At 42.0% G+C, this 13,218-nt stretch overlaps 1 protein-coding gene across 12 annotated transcripts in view; it reads left to right on the top strand.

Moving 5' to 3' along the window:
- Positions 1-2,269, top strand: part of ZNF385B (zinc finger protein 385B) — a 398,195-nt gene extending 395,926 nt beyond the window's left edge. For 11 of the 12 annotated variants that reach the window (XM_046019665.1, XM_046019664.1, XM_046019667.1 and 8 more), the window contains one exon: positions 802-2,269. In XM_046019665.1, the coding sequence (XP_045875621.1) occupies positions 802-1,020 (219 nt within the window). In that variant the 3' untranslated portion in view covers positions 1,021-2,269. The remainder of the gene's footprint in view (positions 1-801) is intronic. The other variant, XM_046019668.1, reaches the window with a different exon arrangement.
- Positions 2,270-13,218: the final 10,949 nt, after the last annotated feature.

Raw genomic sequence — 13,218 nt, 5'->3', positions numbered from 1 at the left:
GGGATTGGCCAGCTGGAGGTCTGCAAATCCTCCATCTGATGCTGCAAGCAGGTGTTACCTGCATTAAACAAATCCAGTGTGCAAAGCGTCTCCTGATTGCAAAAGACAGAAATTAGGGATTGATTTCTTACTTCACAGAAGATTCCACCTTGGGATTCCTTTAAAAGGAGAACGTTTCTAGCACACTTACGATGATTCCCAAGGACAGACATTTGAGTTAGCTGCAATTTTTCAGGGAATACTCTTTAAGTGGCCCGAGCGACAGGAGCACACTGACTTTGTTTTCAAGTCGCTTACCAGGGCCTTAACGTCCCGAACCCGTTACCTCACCCAGCGCAGCTCTTCCGAGAGAAGGTGGAGGTCAGGCATCCCCCGCCCCCCTCCGCCCTCACGCCCAGAAAACCTCTCTCTACGCTGCACTGTGGTTTAGGAGTAGTCAGGATTTTGAATTGAGCTCCACTATCTAAGCAGGAAACCCTCGGGTACGTTTGCTTTTTCTTTGTGAGAAGAAGCGGCACAAAATAGCTTTAGTATCTACTCAGAAAGGCTCCCCCCCCCGCCCCCTGCCGCGTCCTAGTTTCCAGGGGCGAAGACCCCCAGAAAAAGAGTTGAAACGGAAACAAATCAAAGCAAAGGTATGCCACGAGCCTCTGAGAACCAGCTCTGTGAAAATAATTCTCGACTTCGGAGAGGCACGGTCTTTTAAAAGCTGACTTCTGAGCGCGCGTGTCGCGAAAAGATGTCCGCGGTGTTTATTCAAAACCCTCTCCCACCCCGCCCCCGGTTCTCTCCCTCCGTCAGGCAAAACTTGCATTCCAGAAAGACATGATGAAGCCTTTGGCCCCGGCCTTCCTGTCCGCGCCCCTGGCGGCGGCGGCGGCGGTGTCGTCGGCGCTGTCGCTGCCGCCCCGGCCGTCGACGTCGCTCTTCCAGGCGCCAGCCATCCCCCCCGCGCTGCTGCGGCCCGGCCACGGGCCCATCCGCGCCACGCCCGCCTCCATCCTCTTCGCTCCCTACTGACGGCCGGCGCCCCGGGCCGCGGCCGGAGCAAGGCCCGCGGGGTGCGGCGGCGGGAGCGTTCGGTGTTGCGGCCCCCCACCTGCCCCGGCCACCAAAGGCGGCGCACCACCCCAGCCCCGACTCCAAAGACTAGCAGCTCACTAGGCTCAAGAGTGCTTTTAGGGACCGCTCCCACCGTTAGGGACCCGAGCAGCCCAGGCTTTACCCCCGCCCCTCCCCCACTCGATCTGTGTCTCTGAGATAATTGGTTTCTTGCAAATGTATCGGTCAGAAAACAAAACAAAACAATGTATCTATATACCATTCGCCGACTCCTTTTCCATGGGTGTGATCTGGCTTAGAAACGATAAGGAATATTTTCCTGACAGACTTGAAAACTAGGGTCTTCCTCACACGTCTGTAAATAACTCTGGAATCCAACGGGGCACATTCTAGTGTGGAACAAAACTAGATGAACACAAGTGCTTACTTGTGGGTACCATCTTACCAACGGATCACAACGTTTCCTTTTCTGGTGTACTATTGTCGACAGGGATTGTGTACTGTTTTAGACCCAAGTACTGTTGTATCCTGTGTAGTACTAGTTCTGTATCTCCTGTCTGAATTCAACATTTTTAGTTGCTGTGTAAATGTTAGGAAGCAAAGTAGCTTTCAATTTTCTCTTTAAGAGAACAAAAGATAAAGTAATGTATTTTCTTTATTTCATGTTTTATTTGGTGATATTTAAAAGAACTAGAAAGCCATATAACATAGCTATAATTACTACCTGTTTGCTACTTTTGTTTAACTTATTTTGTAGCTTCCTCACTAGTTTGAGTTGCTAAGCAAATGTATACAACCAGAGAAAAAGAGCTCCCTCGGTTGCACATTTTTGCACCTCTTGTGCATATTCTGCAAGGAGACAATGAATCCATGTATTTCTACATTATTATCTTCTTCATTTTTAACCTGTTTTCATTTGTAATGATGCTACATAATTTTGTGGCTCCCTAATGCAATAATGTACAGAAGATAAAAAAAAATTTATAATTGAACAATTTGTCTTTCTGTTCACCGAATATGTTGCAGGTCATGCTCCCATGCCCCCCTTTCTAAACTGGTATCAACAAGACTGGAATGTTTGTGATATCAGGGGCAAGAGATATCATAAAACAAAATAGAGTGAACTCTTTTAGAGCATCTATATCTGCAATCTGTAAATGGTAAAACGTCTGTGTATTTTTTTAAATGTACCTTTTCAATAAAAGTATAAAAAGTAAAACTCTGTTTGTGTTTTCAAAGTTATTTTCTCCCGAGACACCTTCAATTTGAAATCATCTGATGAATGATTTTCAGTAGGTGCAGAGATTGCTCCTTACATATTTAGCATTTTCAGCTCTTATTTGAAGCATTTTCATTTGTCATGTTTATTCATTACTGTTCACAGCATCTGCGTGAGGCAAGACTTTACTGCTCTTGTCCCTCTGAATCCCTAAGAAGTCGGGCCAAGTTGTGAGTGTAGCCCTAAGTCACAGTAGTAGCCTGATAAAAATTTGTGACTCTTGATTTTTTTTTAAATTTTCTATAAGTCTTCTAAATCCCTAGCCCATCTTTCTTTTGTGTCTGAGGCATTAATGATCTTCTGTTCCACTCCTCCCCCCTTCACCTTCTCTAGTCAGCCCCCCTTTTTTCTTCCACTTCATTCTCTTTTTAAGTGTAAAGATCAATACATCACTATTTATTCTGGTTATCTACTTAATGAACTCCTTCCAAACTTAATGGCTTAAAATAACTACCATCTTATTCTATCATGATTTCAGGGGTCAAGAATTCCAACCAGGCTTGGCTGGGCTCTTCTATTGGAGGAGGTCTCAATATGAAGTCCCTTGGTAATACTTGGGGAGCGGTGGTGTCTGGAGGCCCAAGATGGCTTCACTCACATGTGTGCCTGGATGGAGATGGTGGCTGGAAGGCCTAACTCTACACATGGCCTGTCCAGCTACATGGTCTTATGCAATGACACAGTAACTCAGGGCTCCCAGAGAGAGAGCATTTCAAGAGGCCTGGGTGGAAGTCAAAAAAACTTCTTATAAAATTGTCCCAGCATGTCACCTACACTGCGTTCTACTGATCAGCAAGTTACTCAGGGCAATCCAGATTCGAGGAGAATCTGTGAAAAGTATTCACTTTTCAACGTAAAAAAGAGCAAAGAATTTGTGGCCATCTTTAATCTACCACTCTGTTACAGAACTTCGAGAGGAGTGGTAACAAAGCTATGACAGAGGCCCTTTCCCCCACCGTAAGCCCACACCATGCTAATTCTTTAAATGAGAAGAATTGGGGTGGGGCCTAAAACCTCATTTCTAAGAAGTTAAGGCCAGTGGATGGCAGTGCAGCTGTGCTCCGTGGCAATAGGCTTCCATTATCAAAGAGGTTATCCAACTATTTGAAAATTGTTGATCTTAATATTCTAAGTATACAATCAGGTCAGTGTCAGAGTCTATTAAAATTCCAGTTTGATATTCAGAATTTGTTTGCTTGTTTTAATATGAGTCATTCCAACTCTATACTAGTAACACTAAACCTTGGTTGAACCTTCAGACATGGCTTAGAAATACCACGCTCTGAAAGAAATATGTTTCCATGTAACACTTTGGAGAAGTTTTTTTTATTATTATTATGAACTCCAACAGTGATTATATTTCATTTCTCTTGTATATCCTCTATCTCATTAATGTTCATTGCCATCCTCAAAAATTTTTAAATGTCAGTATTTAAATAGACCCAGGAATCCGCTGATTAGATTTATAGTTTAAGATTTTGAAAAATCACCTCAGGGAAGAAGTACAAATGAATAGCAATTAATTAAAATGCATGCCTCCAAAAGTAGCCATGGGTAGCTTCAAGCAATGATAGATACAATACTATCAAACAGATAAGCTTGTGCACCCTCATTCTGAGGTAGCACAGTGGGTCAGTCCTAAGCAGATGTGTGTATTGGAACCAATAGCTCTTCCTGTGCCATTTTTAGTGAGGAAAGGCTACCATTCTACTTCTCCACTTATTGGGAAAGTTAAAAATGTGCTGTTTACTCTGACACAGTCCAGCTCTGGTCTCGGTAGAGTAAGAAAATAGATCAGATAGGATTGCCGGATAAAATATAAAACACCGAAACAAATTTGAATTTCAGGTCAACAGTGAATAATTTTTAATAGAATATTTTAATAATTTTAGTAAGATATTGCACATGGTATAAGTATATCCCAGAAATAAGTATGCAGTATTTGGGATGTACTACATCCCAAACTAATACAAACTAATACAAACTAAATATTTGTTGTTTATCTGAAATTCACATTTAAGCCTCTATTTTTACTTGCTACATCAGGTAACCCTTGTCTCAGGAGCATTCCTCTTCATCTCAAGTATCATGATTCTTTAGGAAAGAAGTGGCCTCTTGGGTATTCACAACTAAATAACGAGATTTTAAAGGCACATTGTTAGAAGCACTCACAAATAATCAGAGGAGGAAACTTGCAGTAAATAAAAGTCAATGATATATTGACATTGGATAGGACCAGGCATGGGAAAAATGTAGTTGCAGATGCCCCTTACTGACAGCCACACTGAGAGCTGCTTAAAATTAAACTATTGTAAAAGCAAAAAACAGAATTTTCATTTGTATTATGCACCAAACATACCACCCCTGGTTTACTCCATCTCTGCCCTAAGAGAATTCCTATATTCTGGAGCAGAAATGGTTCCGTTTCTGTAGAATTTTTTCTCTCAGAAAGTGCTTTCAGGAGAACTACACTACAGTGAATACAACTGAGAAAGGGAACCATGGAAATTCTCGCTGGAAAAAACAGCTAAGGAGACAGAGCTGATAGAGCACCAGGGAGACATCCTATTGTGCTAACACTTGCTCAGGAATGGAAAGTGACTCACTGAGGACGTAGAGTTTAGGGATGTTTTGAGAAATGGGCCCCCACTGCCAGGGGTGTGATCAGAGAGAAGGATGATGGCAGGAGAGGAGAGGTGACCAGGAACCCTTTGACAGAGAAAGTCCGCATCAAGACGTACACCCTCGGTAAGGATGAGCATCTTCTGGTAACAGTCAGAAGGACTTCATTTCACCTCTGTAGGCTTGGTGGGTGGATTCTGGCCTCTCTTCAGTGTTCCTTCCGCCAGATCCTGATTTTGTTAATATGATGGCCCTCAGTTACCCTGAGTTGACATGGCCTCTTTGGGAAAATACCAGTTTTGATACCTCGGTGGGCTGAGGCAGAGCTGGGTAATGTAAGAGCAAATTCCACCGGGGATGCTCATCTCTGCCTCCTTCCTTTCTCCAAGTAATTAGCTCCATGGAGGAATTCATCAGGGACCAGATGCTGGCTCTCAGCAGCAATGGGGTGTGACTGTAGGGAATTGCCCTGATTTCTTTGGCCAAAATTTCTAAAGCAAGGGTGACAATACAATGTATCCTTCTACTCACTAAGTGCTCAAGCTACATCAGCCTCTGGTTGTCAGACCCCTTCTGTGGATACAGTAACAATATCTTGATGCCATATTCATTTTAAGAAGTCACTTATCGGGGCTCCTGGGTGGCTCAGTCGGTTAAGCCTCTGCCTTCAGCTCAGGTCATGATCTCAGAATCCTGGGATCGAGCCCCGCATTGGGCTCTCTGCTCAGCAGGGAGCCTGCTTCCCCACCCCCTCTCTGTCTCTACCTGCCTCTCTGCCTGCTTGTGATCTCTGTCTGTCAAATAAATTAATTAATTAATTTTAAAAAAAGTCACTTATCTACAGATGATTAGACAAGCTCGTCCTTAAACACCTCCTTTTCATTTTTATTAGAGTGAAAAAGTAAAATTAAGATGGAAGATAATTAAATAAGAACAATACACCATTTGGGGTGCCTGGGTGGCTCAGTTGGTTAAGCAGCTGCCTTCAGCTCAGGTCATGATCCCAGGGTCCTGGGATGGAGCTCCACAGCACACTCTCTGCTCAGCGGGGCATTTCCTCTCCCTTCTTCTGCCTGCTTGCGCGCTCTCTCTCTAATAAATTTTTTTAAATCTTAAAAAAAGAACAATACACAATTTGCATTCAAAAGACATGAATTCAAATCCTATCATGTCATCTGTTTTTTAGTTCTATGATTTTTATGTCTGAAAATGATTTCATGTCGTTTTCCTAGAGCCCCAGTTTCTCACACATATAAAACAGATACCATGGTCCCCAACTCACAAGGTGGTTCTGAGAAGGGAATAAAACAAAACATGAAAAATGTCACCACAAATCACAGCTTACTATGCAAATTTTTATCTATGGACTAATGAAATTATTTTTTCTTATTTTTAATTTTTAAATTTTAAGTAAATTCTCTCAAATTAGCCAATTTTGAGTCTTCAGCATTAATCTAGACTCAGAGAAAAATACATCTGTACTGGGAAAGAAACAGTAAATTCACTACTTGTAAGTTTATGTTCCTACTCATAAGGATATAATTCACATAAAAGTAATACCAAAATAACAGAACCAAAGTAAAAGCAAAGTGTTTGCATATCACAAATATGTGTGAAACTTATGTCTTATATTCCATATAAGAAAAATAGAGTTTCAAGTTGTAAAAAATGAAAAACTTCCTTATGTTGCAAATAATTACTACTACCATTATAAAAAATTTTTAAAAAATCTGATGTGAAGAACTAAAAATCACTATTAAAGGAATTAAACATAGAAGAAAAACTAAGAAAAATATTTATAATCCACATGAGATATATAGTTTCGTATCCTTATTAAACAGAGAACTCATAAAATGGAATGCGGGAACTCTTCCAGGAAAAAAAAAGACAAAAAATCCAATAAGAAAATCGGCCAAAAAGGTAACTCAGAAAAAAACCCAAAATATATACAAATGCTTAATAAATGTGAAAAGGTGTTTGTTATCACTTACTACAAATGAAATCAACATTTTAAAAATCTAGAATATTGACTAAATATATATAAAATTTCTAGACCTTGTATCAGTGAGAGTGGGAAAATGGACACAATCAGACATTGTTGGTAGTAAGGAAAATTGCTTCAATTTTTTTGTAGAAGGATGGTTGGTCAATATGTGTCATCATGTCAATTACATGTAACATTTGGCCCAGGAATGCTATGTTCAAGACTTTATCCTAAGATACAATTCCTGTAAATGTTAAAGGCTTTATGCACAAATATGTTTCAAAATAATGAAAAAATATTCATACATAAAGGAATGAGTAAATAAATTATGGAACCCATATGTGGTAGGAAATAGCAAAACCATTTAAAATGATGACATGGATGGGGCGCCTGGGTGGCTCAGTGGGTTAAAGCCTCTGTTTTCGGTTCGGGTCATGATCTCAGGGTCCTGGGATCGAGCCTCACATCCGACTCTGCTCAGCGGGGAGCCTGCTTCCCCTTCTCTCTCTGCCTGCCTCTCTGCCTACTTGTGATCTGTCTGTCAAATAAATAAATAAAATCTTTAAAAATAAATAAATAAAATGATGACATGGGGCATCTGGGTGGCTCAGTCACTTAAGCTCCTGAGCTTGATTTCAGCTCAGGTCTTGATCTCAGGGTCATGAATTCAGGCCTTGTGTTGGGTTCCACAGTGGGCATGGAGCCTACTTAAAAAAATTAAAATGATGACATAATTCTGTAATTACTGACATGAAGAGATATCCATGATATGTGTCCAAGTGGGAGAAATAAAGGGTTACAGAACAACATATTAAATATGAACACACTCATATTAAGTTTTAAAACTATACCTGTATGTTGGCATACATACATGGAGAGATGTCTGATAAATGTGGTTATCCAGATTGATGGAAGTTACTTCTGAGTTGTAGATTTCCATATGGCTCTACATTTTATTTTTAATTTTAGATAGAATTTGAATTTCTATAAAGAACACATGTTGCTGTTTCAGAATCATGTAACTATAATCGGTTGTCCCATTGTAAGCAAACAAATGACCTCCACCACACAATGACACACAATTTCACAAGAATCCAAGAAATTATAACTGAAAAATAAGTGGGTAATAAATGACAAATAAGAATAGTTAATTATAAAAACAAAAGCAAGAAAAGAGCTTTAGTGTTATTTCAGACTTTTTTCCTGCCTTGAGAAAAACTTTTTTTCTGGCATGTTGAATACTGCAATTAGGTTACTTTGAAAAAAGAAACACTCAATCAGTTAACTAATATAAATAGCCTCTTTTTTCTTAAAGATTTTATTTATTTATTTATTTATTTATTTATTTGATAGAGAGAGAAGTGGAGCGGTATAGGAGGAGGGGGTGGGACAAGCAGAGTCCACGCAGAGCCCAGCATGGGTCCTTGAGATGGGCTGATTTCATGACCTGAGCTGAAACCAAGAGTTGGACACTTAACCCAGAGAGCCACCAAGGTGTCCCAGTGAATAGTGTCTTGAGGTTTATGATTCTCATTGCCTCTCACACAGATTCTTACCACCTCTCTCCCATGTTCGGGGCTCTTCTGTTGTTGCTCAACCAATTTGGGAAATGTATGACCAGTGCATAGGTTCACATAGGCTCGTTTGTTTTTTGACTGTGACAGATGGTGCCTATTTATTTCAAGTAATGACATGATTATAAGATCAAAATACATTCATCTCTCACTGCTGATTGGAATTGCATTTTTACTATAGCATAAGTACTGCCCTATACATAGCATATAGAGTTTGGTGACTAGGGCACCAACTGAAGAAAAAGGCAGGCTTCCTTTTTCCTTCCAGCAGAGAACCACCATCCCAGGCATATTTATCTGATGTTTTATTCTCTGCAGTGTAGGCAGTAGGGAAGAACTGCGTGTGAAAAGAACACATACTATATAAGTAGGAATAGTTGGGAAAATTTCCTTGAAGAGTCCCTGACAGCATTTAACCTATACAAGGCCCCAAAGTTTCAAATGATAAAGGGACACTGCAAAATGCAGCCTCCCTTTCCTGACAAAGAGTCAGAATACTATCCATACACTCTCCCTAAGAGAATTCACTATTTGGATGCCAATAACTGTTTCACTCTCCAGTAAATATAGACAGGTGGCACATGAGACGATGTTCCCATAGAAGCTTAGACGATAAATAGGAAAACCCTCTAGGGAATAAACACACTGCCCTTTGATTTCTGACTCTCAGAGACAAAGATCAGTAGGCTCCTCCTTGTAGCTTCTGGTAACAGGAGGCTCTCCTGAGATGCAGTATCACTATAGATAGCTGGGAGTCAAGTTCACATCTTCGTTAAAACAAAAAGCTAGCTTCAGCTCTCACGCTTACATTTCACAACATGGGTGAGCCTGTTTTCTATCAGTACACTGAGCAGTTAAGCACTGAAATCAGTTTGGAAGTCAAACACTGAGCAAGAGTGAAAAAATGCCACTGGTCTCAAACCAGAAAGCAAGACTTTTTAATGAGGGGGTTACTTTGCTTTGTCTACAGGCAAAAACCTCGAACTAACTGATGAGTCTTCACTGAAGTACAAAGCACAACGCAGAATATAGATTTAGAAAGGGTGGTGTGGAGAAGCATCACCTGGAGAGTTTGTTCAAATGTATATTACTGGGTCCCATCCCTAAAAATTATTATTTAAGAGGATGGGAGTGATGCCCAGAAACTGCATCCTAAACAGGCCCACCCCTCCCCCAATCTCCCCACCCCAGGGTCACATGGAGAAGACAGAGAACAGTCTGGCTCATAAAATCGAAGAAATCTTTATTGGCCTCAGGATGCCAATAGACTCCTGGGTCTATCCAGCACCACACATCAAGTCCACATTAAAGCAGTTAACATTCCAAAGACTACCTTGAGGAGACCAAACTCCAGGCTAAAACTCCAAGGAACTCCATCTCCAAACAACCAAATACTTTAAGGCAAACAGTAAAGATTTTCAAATGCCCTCGAAATCAATCTGCTTTCTTTTTCTCCCCTTGCAAACAAAATCCTGCATATAACTGTTACTTAAAAGTAAAACAAACAAAAACAAAACAAATCATCTGCAGTATGTGATTCTAGTGATTCGAGACAAATAGAGGAATCAAAATACCTCTAATTTTTTTTTAAAGATTTTATTTATTTATTTGACAGAGAGAGATCACAAGTAGACAGAGAGGCAGGCAGAGAGAGAGAGAGGGAAGCAGGCTCCCTGCTGAGCAGAGAGCCCGATGCGGGACTCGATCCCAGGACCCCGAGATAATGACCTGAGCCGAAGGCAGCGGCTTAACCCACTGAGCCACCCAGGCGCCCCAAAATACCTCTAATTTAAGAAGAGATTAGAGGCTCTGGGTGTATTTGAAAGACTTAGACTAGCTCTGTAGTAGCCATTCTAGAAAAGTAAGATTACTGAGGTGGCTTGTAATGTGATCTCTAAAATGTACCCATTATTATTATGGACTAGGAAAGCGTGACTTTACACAAATGTAGGAGAACATTCCAGAATACCTTTCAAGGAATCTATCTCTTGATTCTAAGAAGCCTACTAAGATACTAAAATTTGGACTATAATACTTGACTTATACATCAGGAAATTGTGTCAACATAAGTTTGTTTTTCACATGCATGGATCTTAGTCCTTTCAGAACAAAATGTCTCTTGGTTTTATTTAAATCTTTAGATAGAACGCTTTCTAGAAGTTATTAGTGATTGGCCTCCCTTCTCAGAGCACGATATACTGGCTATAATCCTTTCTGGATGATTCAAGTTCACCACTAAAACGGTCCCCGGTGACACATAGGTAGAAGATGTCCTACAGTTATGGAAAGAACGATGGGCTAAAAATCAGAATTCCCAAATAACAGGCCCCAGAGTCTACACTTACTGGGTCCATTCCCTTAAGCAAGTTTGAGACGCAGTATCCTCATCTCTAAAATAGGGGGGATCCTACTTGCCTGGCATAAACCAAAATTTACTGTAAGGATCAAGTGAAAACAATTATCGTAAGTGCTCAGTACATTTTTAGCGGTCATTTATTGGCATGACACCATTGCAGGAACCGCACATCCCTGAGAAACAGATAAGGAACCGAGACCACAGAGACTAAGTAACAAATTCATCCTAGGCGGCCTCCTGCCCACTTCCCTGTTCGGCCTGAGCGCAGCCAACTTCATGTCCAAGTCGTGGGAACCATTTGGAGAAACACAGAGCTTGTGAACTACTTACAGAGGTTCCTGCTGAGACATGACATCTGAGTAATATCATAGGAAAGCGCTTTCAGTGTAGTTCCATTTAACAGCCACTTATGGTTGATGTTCAGACACTGGAAAGACAGTAAGTAGGTAAGAATGGTTTCTGCCTTCGGGCTGCTTAACATGCTAAGAAGGAGGGGGCGGGGAGAGTGGAGGCCACACAGAACAGTACTTCAATATATGGTAAGACAAGAAAAAAAGAAATATATATATACACATGTAAATGTATATGTTGTATATCTATAATAAGAGCAAAGGAATGACAACTAGCTCAGAGGAGGTGGGCTGGAGCATGCGGGGGTGGGGGTGGGGGCGGTGGCGCACACGCGCAGAGGGAGGAGATGCCCAGGAAAACTACCTGGAGGGCAGAATACTCAAATGGCAAGAAGAAAGAGCATTCCAGAAGAAAGAACAACATGAGCAAAAGCACAGGGAAGTATGCGATACAGAGTCTGGAGGAAACTGTGAGCGGAGCCTAGCTCTAAAAAATGAGAGGCAGGAAGAGTAAGAGTTGGCTGGGAGGCTACGTCTGGATGAAATCCTGTAGCTTGTGGTATCGTTAGAGGATTTTAATTGGAGTAAGATGATCAGATTTGCATTTAAGGAGATCTTTCCAGTGGAAATAAAAAGGAGGAATTGGAGAAGGTGATGTGGACCAGAGACAACTATGAGGCCGCAAAAATGACCTCAGTCATTTTTTAATGACTGAGGGGCTCAGTCATTAAAAACTATGAAGTGGGGGCACCTGAGTGGCTCAGTGGGTTAAAGCCTCTGCCTTCAGCTCAGGTCATGATCCCAGGGTCCTGGAATCGAGCCCCGCATCGGGCTCTCTGCTCTTCAGGGAGCCTGCTTCCTCCTCTCTCTCTGCCTGCCTCTCTGCCTAGTTGTAATTTCTCTCTGTCAAATAAATAAAATATTAAAAAAAAAAAAAAAAAACTATGAAGTGTTCTAGGCGGCAAAAACCACTGCACAGAAGCAGAGCCGCAGCAGCCCCCAGTGCAGTGTGGGCCCCCCACCGCCGCCACCACCACCACCACCGCTGCGGCCACTACCAGGGCCACCTCTACTGCCCCCGCCCGCAGCCAAGGCAGATGCTCACTCAGGCCCTGAGAGCCCTCACCTGGGCCAGCTCCCCAGACCGCGCGTGCGCAGTGACTCGCACGAGTGAGTCCGGTCCAGAAGGAATTAAGGGGCCCAGAGCCGGAGCTGCTGGACATGCAGAACTATCGGCTCTCATCCTAACTAGTCCCAGACGACAATATTCTCCGAGTTCCACTGTCTACTTTTTTGACGTGTCGTTTTCTTTAGTGTCAAGTTGCAAAGCAGCCATTTCTCACCTTCTAAGTTTCTGGGACTGGGGAACCAGAGCCGACAGAGTGTTAGAACTGTGTGCGAAGCAAGAACAGAGTTCCCAGAGCAGCCTGAGGGGAACCCGAGACCAGAACCATTCTTAGTCTTTTGGACCTCTACTTGGCTGCTCCAGCGTAGCATTTTGTTTCCCCTTTCTTACTTACAGGTGTTGCATAGGCTTTGTACATTGAGGCTGTCATTGAAATGACATCTGAACATGTGCTAAATCACTGTTCTACCATACAAGTAAATAATCTTTTTTTTTTTAATAACCATCTTCTTTTTTTTTCCCCTTTTTATTTATTTTTTCAGCGTAACAGTATTCATTCTTTTTGCACAACACCCAGTGCTCCATGCAAAACGTGCCCTCCCCATCACCCACCACCTGTTCCCCCAACCTCCCACCCCTGACCCTTCAAAACCCTCAGGTTGTTTTTCAGAGTCCATAGTCTCTTATGGTTCGCCTCCCCTCCCCAATGTCCATAGCCCGCTCCCCCTCTCCCAATCCCACCTCCCCCCAGCAACCCCCAGTTTGTTTTGTGAGATTAAGAGTCATTTATGGTTTGTCTCCCTCCCAATCCCATCTTGTTTCATTTATTCTTCTCCTATCCCCCTACCCCCCCATGTTGCTTCTC

Source organism: Meles meles, chromosome 9 (genome assembly GCF_922984935.1).
Source record: "Meles meles chromosome 9, mMelMel3.1 paternal haplotype, whole genome shotgun sequence".
Taxonomy (NCBI): Eukaryota; Metazoa; Chordata; class Mammalia; order Carnivora; family Mustelidae; genus Meles; species Meles meles.
The sequence above is the reverse complement of the archived record's forward strand: the minus strand, read 5'-3'. Positions and strand labels throughout refer to the sequence as shown.